The sequence below is a fragment of the Peromyscus maniculatus genome, chromosome 12 (assembly GCF_049852395.1).
Source record: "Peromyscus maniculatus bairdii isolate BWxNUB_F1_BW_parent chromosome 12, HU_Pman_BW_mat_3.1, whole genome shotgun sequence".
Taxonomy (NCBI): Eukaryota; Metazoa; Chordata; class Mammalia; order Rodentia; family Cricetidae; genus Peromyscus; species Peromyscus maniculatus.
Genome location: NC_134863.1, coordinates 74,261,871 through 74,277,263, shown reverse-complemented (window position 1 = coordinate 74,277,263; position 15,393 = coordinate 74,261,871). Strand labels below are relative to the sequence as shown.

Sequence of the window (15,393 nt, the reverse complement as noted above, 5' to 3'; positions counted from 1 at the left end):
TTCCCAGTGACCTGGATGTGTGGATAAATTAGCTCCTTAATACTCAGAAAATAGTCTAGCCCCTTTGTGGTCCACCTCATCCTGAATTCATATCCCGATTACTTTAGGATATTGAATTATCCTCTGCACAGTGAAATAGGGTAGTTTTCACTCCCATCATATTAAATGAAAATACATGTGCCCAGCACAATAAATGGTAATAAAAAGAGGTGATTGTTATTTCGCTCCATTGGAAATCTAGGCTCATATCATAGCTTCTAAGAAAACTCAAAGGTTTGTTTCATGTTTGTATTTTAACAAAACAAAACAAAACAAAAAAAAAGCCTAGTGTTATGTGGCAAGGGCACTTTGGAGGCTAAAGTAGAGGCTAAGGCAGGAGGATTGCCAGTTTGAGGCCAGCCTAGGCTAAGAGAAGACCCTGTGTGTGTAAGACACAAACAAATAAAGTAATTAAATAAACATTCCAGCAGAAATAAACCCTCCCAAAGCCAGTTGTCTCCACTTTTGGAGTGGCTACAGTGACCCATTTTGAGTGACCTGAATACAGCTCCTGTTGCTTGTGTTCTGGGACAAAGAGAAACTGGTATTGTTTGGGCCACTCCTTTCCCCAGAAGAAATGCCTGTGGGACATGAATGGGCCACTGCCCGTCACCTGCATTGACAAGACTCTGGCCTGAGGTGAGCTTTGTCACAATACAGGAGCTGGTCCTGGGAGCATCGTGGCTTTCAGATGTAGGGACTTAGGGCAACAGAGTCTGAGGTCTCTGGGTGGTTCTTTAAGGTGCTTCCATGCCAGAGAACAGTGACAAAGACCAGCTTCACTAAAATATCAATGTGTGCTGTCACTGTCACCTCCACTTAATGGTCTTCTGTTTTGCCAGGCAGTTTACATACAGGGTCATTTCATTCGCCCATACCAACTCAGATGAAGGGTTAGCATGAAGGAACTTCTCTTAAACTCCAATAGTAGGTTGTACCCGGGACTCCTCACAATTTTCCTTGAAGAAAAATTGTATTCCTTAGGTTTTTCTCCAGGAAAATGGTGTGTGTGTGTGTGTGTGTGTGTGTGTGTGTGTGTGTGTGTGTGTGTGTGTGTACATTCTTATAAACGTGCATCCTAATAAATAACCAGGAACTGATTCTGAGGATTGACCTCTGTGCTGTTTGTAGTGTTTGAGACTGATAGGTACATGATGGGTAAGGTGGTGACTCAGCAAAGCCAGTCTAAGGGCCAAAGACCAATGTCCCAGGTCAAGCAGGCAAGAATCCGAAAGCACAAATACCTTCTTCATTTGGCTTTTTGTTATGTTCAGTCTCTCTGTAGAGCACAGTCAACTTTTCTTAGCCCTCAGATGCTAACGCTAATCTTATACAGAAGCACCCTTGCGTGCGAGTGCATTTACACACACACACACACACACACACACACACAAAACAAAACGATAATTGACTTGGGCACCTGGTAGCTCTTTCAGATTAACTAGCATAGAAGTAATCTTGATGAAACAGAATAAATGGTAATAAAGCAATATGTTGATTTCCATGTGCCTATAAGAAGTATATTTGAAATAACCTTGGTGCTGTTAAACCTACATCACATGCTTATTTCCTGATTATTATTTTGTTCTTAGTATTACTTAGTATTACATTTCAATTTAGGCCAATCAGAGTATGTTCTTCTAAGGGGAGCTGCATACTGGTTGTACTTAGAGCAGACTGCATCAGTGCATCCCCGCTGTACAAAATGCAAAGCACAGTTTGCCTGCTCACCTCAGCCTAATGCATTTTATTTACTGGTTTTTACTGTAACTTATCATTTCAGTAAGAGAGGAAAAGTGATGAGATCCAGGGGAAGCCAGTTTGGAGAAGGTGGCTAAGAAACACATGTGTATTGATTTGCTTGAGTTGGTGCCGAGCAAATTCATTTGTTTTGATACCTTTTACAGACAGTGTTTAAAATTGCAAATTGTTTTTTTAGTCATTCAGGTTAAGAAACCACATATTTTACTCATTTCAGTGTTTTTGTGGGCTATACATAAGTTTAGCTTTGTTTTCTAGAAAAAAAAAATGTATGTTTCTTTTCCTGTAGATGATATTGCATAGTCCTGTGCTCTAATTTATTTTCAGTGAATTAGAAATAACTGCATCTGATTTTTCCTAAAGTTAACATAAAAGACTTCTGTGAAACATAAAAGAGTCAGAAAAGAGACTGGTGAGCATGAAGTACGTTGTGTGATTGGCACTTTGTAGGAGGCAAGGCATGTTTTCACCGCTAGATCGAAATCCTGCAGTTCAGAGTGCTGACGTTACTTGCACTGGGCACCATCTGGTGTAAAAATATTGTCTTAGGTTCACATCTAGCTGGGCCTAATTTAGAGTCCCGAGTGGACCCTCCTTCCTTCTCCCCATCAGGCAAGTGTTCCCTTTTTTACCAGCTTGATGGGGGCAGCTCTTTAAGGTTCCAGGAACAAGCCTTGGCCTCCTCGCTTCTGCTCAAATGCCATACCTGGACAGATGCTTTTACTTTTTGAGAAGTAAATGATTAACCAACGACCAAAGAAGAGGGAAAGAAATCAGAATGCATGTTTCTCTTATTTAGCGAAATGAATTCTGGATTCTGTTGACATGCTCAAACCTTTTATTTTAATTCCAGTCATTTTCTGAAACATGTACACAAGAGTCTAACTTCAGAAGACTTAGCTGTGACTTCTCATTCAAGTTCTGTTGGGGATATTACATCCCCGGCCTCTTACTCCGAGAATTTGATGAGAAGTGTGAAAAGAATATTTGGAATGGTGGTTGATATTCCTGAATAAACATTTATTTGAGGATGGTGATGTCATTTAGTGTTTAGAGGAGAGACATATTCTTCTTTAAACTTTCTCTGTTCTTTTTTTTTAACACTCTTAAATTGTCAATTCTTGCTACTCACTACTCATTCGTGAATAGAACATCTTTTTTATACTTCATTCTTTGGTTTTGTAAGTATCCCTGTTGCCACATAACACCACAGTGGATGCTACAGTTCAGACGCTGCTCGGCAGTATTGACTTCAAAATAGAAATTACTGTCTTTTTGACAAACGGTGTAATAAATTATAGATTCTTGCCAAATATGTGAAGGCTGAATGTCCTTTTGTGGTTTCTAAACTGCACTTATTGATGTTTATATTTCTTTCCATGGTGTGTCACATACTCTCTCATGAAGGTGGCTTTGTAATTAAGCTGTCTAAAACACAATGTGTAGAATTCCCATTTCACCGAGGTGCCTTAATTTTGCAACAGCCTTATTCTCAGATTGCATTGGTTTCTGCAGGAATTACAATGCATGATATTGATGACAACCATTATTTACTTTCAAAATTACAAAATAGCCAAGCAAAGCATGAGGATTTGATAAAACATGGCCATATTAAGTGATGATGGCTCTGGGAATGCCTGTCTGGGCAAGACATTTTTAATGCTGTAGTTTAAAAGGAGCCTTTTCTCAGTGCATTGAAGAGGTGAAACACATTCTAGCCATGGTGAAATGTCTCTCTGGGTGTTTCTTTACGCAGCGTTGGCAAACTCTGTATACTCTTTTACAGAATTCTCTGTCCTGGGACGTGACTCGAGTTCTTAAAACAATTGGGCATTCTCTTTCTCTTCTCATCCTGCCTTCCCTTCTCTCTCCTAGTTCCCACCACAGCAGCCAGCACCCCTGATGCCGTCGACAAGTACCTGGAGACACCTGGGGATGAGAATGAGCATGCCCATTTCCAGAAAGCCAAAGAGAGGCTGGAAGCTAAGCACCGCGAGAGGATGTCCCAGGTACAGTGGATTCCCTTCTGTGGCCTTGTAATACAGGGAAATCTGGGCTTGCCTCTGCCTTGGTCTATCTTTAGACAAAAAGTTTAATTTAAATGTTTTCTATGAAGACACAAACTAGGATTTGGGGCTCTCCCCGAAAGTATCCAGTAAAGGCACGTACAGGAGGATTTTGCAGGATGTGACACAGATTAAATTGTGTCTCTGTACTAAAGAAAGGTACTCTGTGGACATGATGGCTGTTAATTGTGACACTGTGGTAAACTTGATTTTCTGTGCATTCCCCATACATAATAGGCTATGTACTTTAAATGTGCATGGTGAAATTTATTTAAAGAATGGAAAGGTGGAGGCTCTGGAGGCAGCTCACTCAGTAAACTGCTGTAATTGCTGTTACCCACTAAGCATGAGAATCTGAGTTTGTTTCCGGGAAACCGCATTTAGAAAGCCACACCTGATGGCCTGTGCTTGCAATCCAGTGCTGTGGATGCAGAGACAGGCAGATCCCCGGGGCTTACTAGCCAGCCAATGTGGTCTGCTTGGAGCGTTCAGCCCAGTGAGAGAAGCTGTTTCCCAAGAAGTGTGTGGTCCCGCAGGAAGGATGCCTACAAGTTGAAGCTATGCCCGCTCCCTTGGGCCAAATCCCAGCCAACTTCTTCATCTGGCTTTTATGGTGCAGCCATTATCCACCTGTTCTCATCACCCTGCAACAGGCACCATACCTTTCGGGAAACTTCCTGAGCCACTTAACCTCATCTTTCCTCCCCCTTCTCCTTAAATGATCTCTAAGGCTTTGCTCAGTCCTCCCTCCTGCCAGTCCTGCCTGGGGTTGACCCTGGCTCTGTCTCAGAGACCCTGGGAGTTACCAGCCACTGTCTTCTTGAAATCCATCTCCTGATCTGTTGGCATCACTGTGCCTGAATAACAAGAAAACCCTTGTTTTAAACAGAGCTAATGATGTATCTCAGAAAGCAGGACACGGTTACTATTTCTTTAAACAAGACTACCTATAACATGTGTCCCAGAACTCAGAAAAAGGGGTGTTACAACCACACTAGACCAGAATACTTTGGGCCATGAACTATAATTTACATTCTACCAGTTGCCCATGATGAAAACCTGAAAAGTGTGTTGAACTAGAAAGCCAGCTGAATTGGAACAGCCAACTGAAATCAATCCTTCCGAAAACTAGACTTTTTCACATTTTTTTTTCATTAGAAAGGTCATTTAAGAAGGTGTGGAAAGACTGAGTGAGATTTACTATAATTCCCTCCTATAACTCAAAATTGATCTCATTATCTGAAGCTTTCAGAGGCTTCCCTGTCACCCATAAAAAAACACAGTGCCGGGCACATGAGTTGCCCAGACGTCTACAGGAAGTATAACAAACACTGAGAGCCCAGTATGATGCTCCCAACGCCTGCCACTGCCCCCTGACCCCAGCCTTGCATCTGCCTCCCATTCGCCCACTGGCCTGGCTTGTCTGTAGCCGGAAGCTGCCCCCTCATCTGGGGCTCACTGTGCTCTTGATCATGGCTTATTTCAGAAATGTCCTGTTGTTCTTCAGCCCATCCACAAATTCACACATTTCTCTGTCTCCCGTAATTCTTGAAATGGAGAACACAGTTGCTTTTACCTTTCAATTGATTCTAAGGATTTATATAATAATTTATTATTTGTTGATTTTTATATCTATGTCCTATGTTTTTACTACACTCTAATTCCTTTTAGTCCATATAAATTTATATGATCGATACCAACCTGTATTTCATTCTTAAACCCACCAAATCATTTTTTTTAAATAATTTTTTAAGGCCCATGGAAAATTTTTTCACTATATCTGAGGTATTTTTATGCAATTAAAAAAAAAAAAACTAGTTTCAAGTACTCTGTTAGCTTCTGACATGATATGTTGTAGAAATGAGAATCCCAGTGAGCTCCTTAATCCAGAACTTAGTTCATATATTTCCAGGAGATTTTCTCCATCTTCTCATCCCAGATCTGAGATTACTTAGCTGTGTTCATCCTAGAGCAGAGAATGTGCCTGGTAGATTCCAGCATTACAGGTTAGTAAAGCTCCTGAGCTGACATTTATCTTCATAATCTATGCAGCTAAATTCTGGGCACTTTTTGACTTTGAACTTGTCTGCCTCTTAAATCTCTACTTAGTAATAGTCATTTTCTCTGCATGACATAGCCAGGACTCTGAAGAGCCGTAAATCCTGATAGAATTGAAACGTCTCTGCACACATTGAAAAACTGTTGTAGGGGGATGCACAGTGCAGCCTCGGAGTTCAGATCCAGAGCACTTCAAGTTTTCAAACGTGGGGCTTTCTAACTTGATGTTTGTTGTAGTTTCAAAATTAATTTTCTAGGTTAGCTTACGAAATAACAGATGTCATCTGTTTCTGTGGAGAGGATTAGGGGAGATTATATTTTCATTGATGTTAGCCATCTGAAGATCTTGGTTGCAAGGTGACAAGCATGTGGCAGATGCAAATAAACTTCACCAAAAAACCCCAAAGTGCTGTTATTAACATACTAGTTACTTCTTGTTATGGCAAAACAGCCTGACAAAAGCGTCTTAAGAGAGGAACAACGTGTTTGGGCTTAGAGTTCCAGGGTATAGTCCATGGTGATGTGATAATCATGGTGGGCACAGGAACTTGAGGTGGCGGGTCACCTTGTATCTACAGTCAGGAGCAGAGCACAGAGCACTGCTCAGCTTGCTTTCTCTTTTTCCTTTAGCCCAGAATCCCCAGCCATGGCATTTAGGGTGAATCTCCCCACATCCACTAACCTAATGTAACCTAGAAAATACCCCCACTGTCATTCCCAGAGGTTTGTTTCCATCCATGGTGATCCTAAATCTCATCAAGTTGACAAGCAAGATATTTATTCATCACCACTATTTACATATTTAGTCGTTTCAGTAGGTGTGTAGAATTAAGTCCTTCGAGATGAAAACTCACCTGATGCTGAGTTTCTTAATATATTCAGTGGTGTCTTAGGAGCAGCTATTGGTATTAACACTCAGGAGATAGATATATATCCTGCTCTATAATGGTACATTGAGCCAGTACGCTGCGTGGTTTATCTTCATTCCTTATCCATTTGCTATTTTCATGGTTTTCTTAAACTTTTCTATAAAGTGAGGCTGGCCATTACTAATGGCAGCCTGTTGTGGGGACCCCATTAAATCAGACTTTGTAGAGCACTTCATCCAGTGATGGTATCTATTGTCAATGTACCCCAGTGAAGGCCGCTGGTATAAGGGGAGCCTCCCACCTACAGTGTGTCTGTAAGCATTCCTGTAGGGATGGCATAGGTCATGGATTTGTAGGAGTGGAAGATATTGCTAAATTATCCTCAAAAATCAATGTTTGAGTTCATTAGTAATACATATTTTTACAATACATTAGCTAGGTAAATCTTAATTATTTCATGGGTCTGTGACTTCAAGCAAGAAGTTCAGGTTCTGAATGTCCAAGTGAGATAACAATGCATACATAATGCAGGGAATCTGTTTTCACACCCCATTAAGATATTTGGTTTCTATCTCCAACCAATTTTGAGATTTCTTGCCTGAGGAATTCTAGGTGGAACGCCTCCACCCTGGGAACATTCTCCACACAGGAAATTGAACCTTTTCCCCTCCCGACCTTATCTCATCTATAAAGCAAGGCTAGTCTCTTTAATATCTACTTGGTCCACTACTTTATTAACTGATAGAAACATACCCAAATACCTAGGACAGTTTGTTTGTACTTTTTCCTTGTATCATGTTCTCAAAAAAAAAAAAAAAAAAAAAAACTAATTTTAAAAACCAACTCAGGTGCTGATTGGCTATGATGTTATAAGCCTTTTTTTTTTCTTTGCAATTTTGGAGGAGTCGAGCTTCCTCCTGCTTTAGACAGATAAAGTCCTCAGGTACCTACCCTGTAAGACCCTGATGTTTTGCCTACTTCATGAAGCTCACGTCACAGACAAACACACTAGACAAGGAAAGGGCAGCCACAGGTGATAAGAAATTAACGCTCATTTTCACTGTAGACACTTCTCTGATCGGTGAGTGACAGTCTCTCAGGGACATCGAGGTGACCGTCAAGGTAGAGAACAGGACGCTAGATCATGACACATCAGACTGGCCTGGCTACTCAATTAGCCTTACCTTTTGCCACATTCAGAAAGTTATAATGAATTCTTTCTTAGAGTTGCTGGGTGGGTGGATTTGCAGTCATCTCCACTATTTGTGACTTCGGTTACGAATCAAGAGTCTACTCTTCATTTGTGCAGGGGGTGGACCTTAGGATTTCAGACGACAGAAGTCTTCCTTCTCTTCCTGCATCGTTTCTCCTTTGTGGTGTCATATTCCTAGTCTGCACATACGCACACCCCAGATACACCTTTTGACAGGTTTTCACTTGATGTCGTAAAAGCTTAAAAACCAATGTGTTTAGTTTATTGATGGGAGACCTTGTTCAGATAGCGTAAGCCTTTTACTCGGTGTTTACTCACATTGAGTAAAATGACTTTCAGCCATTTCTCAAGGAGAAACGAAAAGATGAACCAACCTTGTCTCAAGAGGATGCAGTAAGTGTTTGACGCTTGCATTCACAATACTGCTGGCATAAATTATTTATATCCTTGTAGGGAGAATATTTTCATATAGGAATAGTCATGTGATGTGTTTTTCATAGAAAACGCACTGCACTCTGATCCATCTAGTTAATCTGTACTTGAAAGAACAGAAGGTTTTCAGTTGAAGTCTTTTGTCATCTCTACAGGTCATGCGAGAATGGGAAGAGGCGGAGCGTCAAGCAAAGAACCTGCCCAAAGCTGACAAGAAGGCTGTTATCCAGGTAGCACCCAACCCCATCTTCACACCTGACAGGACATGCCCACACTCACTCATTGAGGGTCCCCAGGCTACCAACATCTGCTGGAAGGCCCTGTGTTCATATTTGCATGAATTTGGATCCTTCTCACCCTTTGTCTTAGTAATAAGTTGCTTCCTCACATTTGCTTCCAACTACTTCAAATTAGAACTAATCACTCCAAATGAATATTGGTGCTTGCGATCTTCTTTCCGTTAATGATACATCTTTTGGGTTGCCAGAGTTCTCAGCTCTTCCAATCCCTAGGAAAATCCAAGTGAGATGAGGAATTTAGGACTGACACCTGTCCCCAAATTACTTTTATGTAAACAGAGAGACTCTCTTTGCATTAATAATTACATTAAGAAACAAATGTGTGTGTTTTCCATGTCAGCATTTCCAGGAGAAAGTGGAATCTCTGGAACAGGAAGCAGCCAATGAGAGACAGCAGCTGGTAGAGACGCACATGGCCAGAGTGGAGGCCATGCTCAACGACCGTCGCCGCCTGGCCCTCGAGAATTACATCACCGCTCTTCAGGCAGTGCCTCCAAGGGTAGGTCTCATTGAGATCTTGCTTCAGGTCACAGCATCAATGGTGGTGTTCAGACACTGGGGACCGATCAGAGGCCACATGAAGGAAGCTAGGAGAAATGCCATAAGCACCTTATTTATAGATGTGACTTAGGTACATTGTGTCTTAAAGGCACAGAACCACAGACCAGTGTCCGAGCTCCCTCTCTTAACTCTTAATTAATACCTTTATACAGTTTTCCATGCTGCATTGTTTTTTTCTTTAAGCCATTATTTTTATCTTTTTTATATATAATACGAAACAATAACACCTTTGCCTAATGTAGTCATGATTTCTCATAGTCTTATTCTCTACTTATATTTACCATGTATCATTTTCCTTCTGCCCAAAGGACCTCCTTTATGTTTTCAAGTGCATGTAGGATGAAGTTTCATTTACTTTGGTTAGAATGTATATAAGCTAGTGAAAGCTTCCTTGTATTTCTTTGTTTGAAAATACCTTAATTTTACCATTGGTTTTGAAAGATGTTTTGGCTGGGTATAGAATTCCTGGTCCAGTTGATTTTCTTTTTCTACTTTAATGATGATGTTTGTTGTTTCCAACAGAGAATGCTTACATCTTTACAAATAGTCTTTTGTTTTGATCTGGCTGTGTTAAAAGATTTTTTATCTTTATCCCAGTAGCTAGTTTAACAATGTAAAATGATGGAATTTCATTATCTCTTCTGGCCATCTCTTTATCTTATACCTCAGATCATGTCTGATATTTTCCTGCATAATTTTGTGTCTGATCATTTTTTGTTATCTATCATGCACTATAAATTTTAGGATGTTGGGTGTAGTTTTGTATAACTGTAAATATATTTAGACTCTGATCTGAAGCATAGCTAGTTTACCTGGAAGCAGTTTGATCCTGTTGTATTTCACTCTTTTTAGATTTGTTAGGTGGAGTACATCAGTTTTCTGCATATAACTTGTTATTCCTGTTCCCATTTTCCATTGGGATCCTTCTCAGTAGTCTACCATGAATGCTGAGTTCAAATTGGACTGCCAAGAACAATTCCTGTCTCTGTAGGATTCCAGGTGCTGTTACCTCTAGTCCTCTGGGGAACTTTTTACACCCAGCCTCAGTTTCTTATACCAGATGAGTGCACCAATGAGTGCCTAGCTATAGTCAGGGAGATCACTCTGGTTCTGGAAAGTCTAGCCAACTGGGTCTCTATAGATTCCTCCCTTCTTGGAGTCCCCTGTCTAAATTCCCTACCTTGTACGATCTGCGAAACTGGAGGGCCTCAGGTGCTAGCAGTTGCTGGACCTCAACTTATGTGTCTCCTCTTTCTCTGTGGTCCATGCTCATTACCTTGCAGAAACTGTTACTCTTATTTAGTCCATGCATTCCCTATCTCTCTGGCAGGAGGGTGATATCTTGGTCCTCTTGATAGATCTTGATAGCTAGTAGAAGTCTGTTCGAATTATGTAACTAAACCACGCACGCATGCTGATTTTCCTCACCGCTCTGATCTTTCTTTCCATGCTAAGGAGCTCCTGGCATTCGTCCAGGTAGCAAGATGGCACTGACTCTGTTGTACTGATGACATCACTGTGATCTCGGGGCACGGGGTGGCTGGTTCTGGGTGGCACGACTAGCGGTAGACAGGGAGAGCTGTGAGTCAGTCTTCCACTGCAGTGTCTTCTCTAGGACCATACTTCCTCTCTAAACAAAGAGCTTTTGAAGACACAATATCCATATTAGCATTTCGTTTTCTGTGAGCAATCTCTGTCTTTCCCAGGCAGTACTTAGTGAAACTCTGGTTATGTCTCTCTTCAGATGACAACAAGGTCCTTGGTTACTCTTTCTTTAGAGAACATGCTTTGGAGAGGAGAGTTGTGGGCATCATTTGCCTTAACAGGAGACACACTGTGAAATGATCCAGCCAGAAGTCCAATCTCTTCAGTAAAATCCTGTCCAGGGAGGTTAGAGCTAAAAATAAAATGAGAGCTGAATGGGGTCTTCTCAAATCTTTCAGTTGAGTTTCAGCATCAGGAAAGGCAGAGTGTGTACTGGAGCTGCATGTCGCATCAGCAGGGATCATTTTAGATAGCTCGTAGTGGTACTTACTATGGATCCATTGATCATGCCATGTATACTGTTTCTTTGATAGCAAAATTTTAAAGTGAATTTGTTTCACTGTCAGAAAAAAAATCAGATTGCTATTGATTAATGTGAGAATGCCTGTTAAGTTTCTTAACTCTGAAATGTGCAAATCTCTCCTTTCAAATAAGATAGGATTAAGGACACAGTCTTGGAGCAGAATCTCCTATGTTTGTGAAGTTACCGACTTTGTCTGAGTGCTAGTTAAACTTGTAAGTTTCGCTTGACATTGCACTTAGCTCTGAACTTTGAAAGGTGTTAGAAAATTCTGTTTCTCTTCTTGATTGCTTTTGTGCATTTCTCTTATAAGATAGAAATCAAGAGTTTCCATTAAGTCTTGAATTTAAATCTGTGAAGAAAGGTTTTTGGAGAAGTTGCTTACAACAGCCACAGAGCCAGATAAGAGAAAGTTTTTAGAAATGTGATTTAAATATAGCATTGACTGTTTGAACAGACTGGTAAAAGCGAAGGGTGTTGTTCTATGTTAAAATAGTTATATTCTTAACCCTAATCTCATTCTGAATGTTTATCAAGGTTCACAGACAGATCTCCCTCAGGACAGGTGGGAAATATGTGACTGTCCTATTTTTAATTAATTCAAGTAGAAAATGAAGGAATAGGTTGGAAAGCTTGGGAGCTTCTGTGTGTCTCTGAAAATGGTTTCATCCCCACGTTCCCTCCAAAGTAGAAGAACCTGTCACTTCCCTCCGTGCAGAAGATCTTCCCAGGCAGCTGTCCACAACTGTGATACTGTGGTGCTCTGTGGCCTGTTTATATGCTAATGTCTACCCTTCTTTATTCTTTAAAATGAAAGACTTACTATGAAATTACAACGGTTTAGGTATGTAAGAAAAATGTATAGCACACAAAGGTGAAGTGATATTTCACCAGAGTCTGCCCTAGAGAGCAGGGGGCTGGTAGAACCCCTCAGAATATACATGTATACACACACACACACACACACACACACACACACACACACACACACACACTTTCACACCATTCCAATGGTCATTTGATTAAATTTAACATAAATTCTAATTTAAAACCCCTCAATTGTTACTGGATTCTAAGAAGTCTTCCTTTAGTTTAGTTATATGTTTTTAATTAAAAAAAAAAAAAAAAAAAAAAAAACCTGAGCTCCCAGTTGTTTCAGAACACAGTCTAGTGTTGGAAAAGGAGGGAATACAGTTAAAGTAGCATGGAAGTGTTTGACCTTGAGTTGTTGGTTCCTTAGAAGATGCTTGAAGCAAGAATGCCGGATCCCAAATGTGCCTGTGCAAAACTGAAGCAGATTGTTATAAATCACCCTTAGAAAAGTCAAGCCTATGCCACAGTTGGCGTTTGTTGGATGATCAGACCACTTAGCAAACCTTTCCTAGGGTCTGTGTTACTGTAAAGCATCTTTTGTTTACTAATTAATCCTCAGCTCCGTGGGTTCTGCCTTCTGGGTTGTGTTACTAAGCCTGTTTATCCTGAGAGCTTCTGTTGGTTTGGCTTGACTAAACAAGACTTGAAGATGCAGAAGTCCAGATCAGTCCTGGCCCCTCTCTGCTCTGGGTAGGAAGCGCTCAGCTCTGTCTGCAGCATCTGAACTGCTAACATTTAGCTGAAAGCATGAGTCATGGAATTGGGTGCAAGTGCTAAATGTCAATCTAATCTGACTATATTTGACAAAGGTCACTGGTTGTATGAGAGGATAGTAAAGAGCCCATTTTCTGGTGTTACATAAATACTTGTATTTAATCCCCAAGACAGCTATTTAATCTGTAACTAGGAACAAGTTACTAATAAAGGAATTCGTCCTTCCCAGTTTGAAAATTAGGGTTAATTTTTCAACTCCTCTTTCAGTTAACATTTTTCTAGCTTTGTTTGTCCATAATTCAAAACCAGAAGGACTCATTGAAGGTTGAGACAAGACTGTGGAAGTTAGTATGGAACATGTGGACTGTTCCAATTGGGAAGATCTGCTTCTTAGTTAAAGAGGAACCAATGAGCAGTGACTTTCTGGAAAGTAATTCCTTGACCATGTGCAATATATCTGCTCTAGCAATGTGAACTATGCAAGAAAGCTTTATATCCAAACTCTTCCTGTGAAATGCATCTTTATTATCAGAACTGAAAATCACCAAATGGAGGAAGCCTCAGGAATGAATCTCTTGCCATTTTCTCTATTGCTTTGGTAAAATTCGTGTTTGACCTAGCATAGTGATTTTTCTAAAGAAAATATCATAGATACATCTTGTATCTTTAAAATTCTCAATCAATCACTCAACTTAAAGACAAAAACAAAGTTATTTTCTGAAGATTACCATGTAAGTTTCTTCCAGTTGGTTTTGATTTATTGTGCTGGTTTGCTTTTGTTTGCATCGGTTTTTCTGGTTTTGTTCTTGTTGCTTTTCTCCCAGATTTCTTTTGTAACATCGGGAATATGTTTAGAATGTTGATGGCAAAAGAGAGAAACAAACTCAACCAGGACCCAGCACGAGGATGGAGATATAGCTCTCTCAAGTGTCTTTAATCCAGCAGATGAGTGTTCTATACAGTTTATATCACATGCTTAGCATTTTTTTTGAAATCTGAGATTTGAAACTGCAAAAAAAAAACTGTGGCTTTGTAAAAACAGGGGAAAATTGCTTTCTCCTGGGCAGGTAAAGTTCAAGGTTTTAGAAACCACTAGGGTGCAATTTAATGCTTCAGGAGAGAGTTTTCTGAGGAAGTCCCTCAAGCCCTAGAAGGGTTAGACTCCGTGTGTCATGAGTCGTTTGCTTTGTACTTGGCAGGATCCTATCCAAGCCTTTCAAACACTCTTGATGCTCACTCACTCCCATCAGGAAATGACGTACAGCACAAGTGTCTATTAGGGTAAGAAGCCAACCAAGCATGAAGCTGTAGAATAGAACAATAGGATGGATGGGTCATGTAATGTGCTTCCCACATAAGTGAGTGAGGGAAGAGCCATGTATTTAGACATGAGTGGCATAGAGAAGCCTGTTCTCTGTTAGTGATGTGTATCTTTCATTCCAAGTCCCAGGCATACCAAACTGGGAAATGATATAAAAGAACAATGGAAAATGTGAAAGAGCTGGGAAGTCAGGAATTTCATGATTACCTTAGTCAGGGAACGGTCATGATTTCCTTCTATTTTGTGGACCTCAACCTGATACTAACATGTTATAAAGACAACAGGTCTTTTGGAATAAGTGGAATGAGCCTTGTTAAGAGAAGTTTGGATATATCTGGACTCTATTAAGTATTTTCTAGGATGATTGCCCACTTAAAACACCTTCTTAAAGAACTGGAAAATACTGAATAAATACATCAAGTGGGTTTGGAATTTCATTGTGGCCTTTGAAAGTTGGGAGGCTGGTTTTCTCATCAGAGAGATGCTCACTTTCATGGATAATGTACAAAGAATAGTCTGCACACTGGAACTGCTTTTGAAATTGTACTTAGCTGTGAGTCACTCATCGATTTAATTAGCAGTCATTTATTGATTTAATTAAGTCATTTATTAGCGACCACGTTGTGCCGGGAACCATGGTGGGAGGCAGGAGTATGCCATACCCTTTTTCTGCATTGCAGAATGTGTGTGGCCTGCTTTGTAGTGAATGCTTGTCTCCTTTGCTCTCACTGTAGATCCTCTCATCCGTTTCAGCCATGCTTTTCAGAAATTAATGTCTTCTCAGAAATTAATTTGTAAATGCTGCTCTAAATGGCGGTGTGATTCCAAGGTGAAGGAAGGGCAAATTGAAAGGGCCACATCAGCTGCAAACAGAGATGATGCAGTTACGGGGTAAAGACTGTCCGAAAAACAATAGTGACAATGGAAAGGGCTGGATATAATGAGTTCCCGTGGGGCAGATCTGTTTTCTTTACTCTTAATATGAGGTTTAGATCCCACCCAATGCCAGTGTAACCAAACTACAGTGTTAAATACATAGTAAGACTGTCTTAACTGAAATAAGAATTTGCTAGTAAATATCTATATCGCTAGTTAGAGAAAATTTCAAGACTTTGGGTGGTT

General features: G+C 40.4%; 1 protein-coding gene across 4 annotated transcripts in view; it reads left to right on the top strand.

Annotated features, from left to right (window-relative positions):
- Nucleotides 1–15,393, top strand: part of App (amyloid beta precursor protein) — a 231,206-nt gene that overhangs the window by 153,751 nt on the left and 62,062 nt on the right. For all 4 annotated transcript variants that reach the window (XM_006987946.4, XM_006987944.4, XM_006987945.4 and 1 more), the window contains 3 exons: nucleotides 3,676–3,809; nucleotides 8,594–8,668; nucleotides 9,078–9,236. In XM_006987946.4, coding sequence (XP_006988008.1) covers nucleotides 3,676–3,809; nucleotides 8,594–8,668; nucleotides 9,078–9,236 — 368 coding nt within the window. The remainder of the gene's footprint in view (nucleotides 1–3,675; nucleotides 3,810–8,593; nucleotides 8,669–9,077; nucleotides 9,237–15,393) is intronic.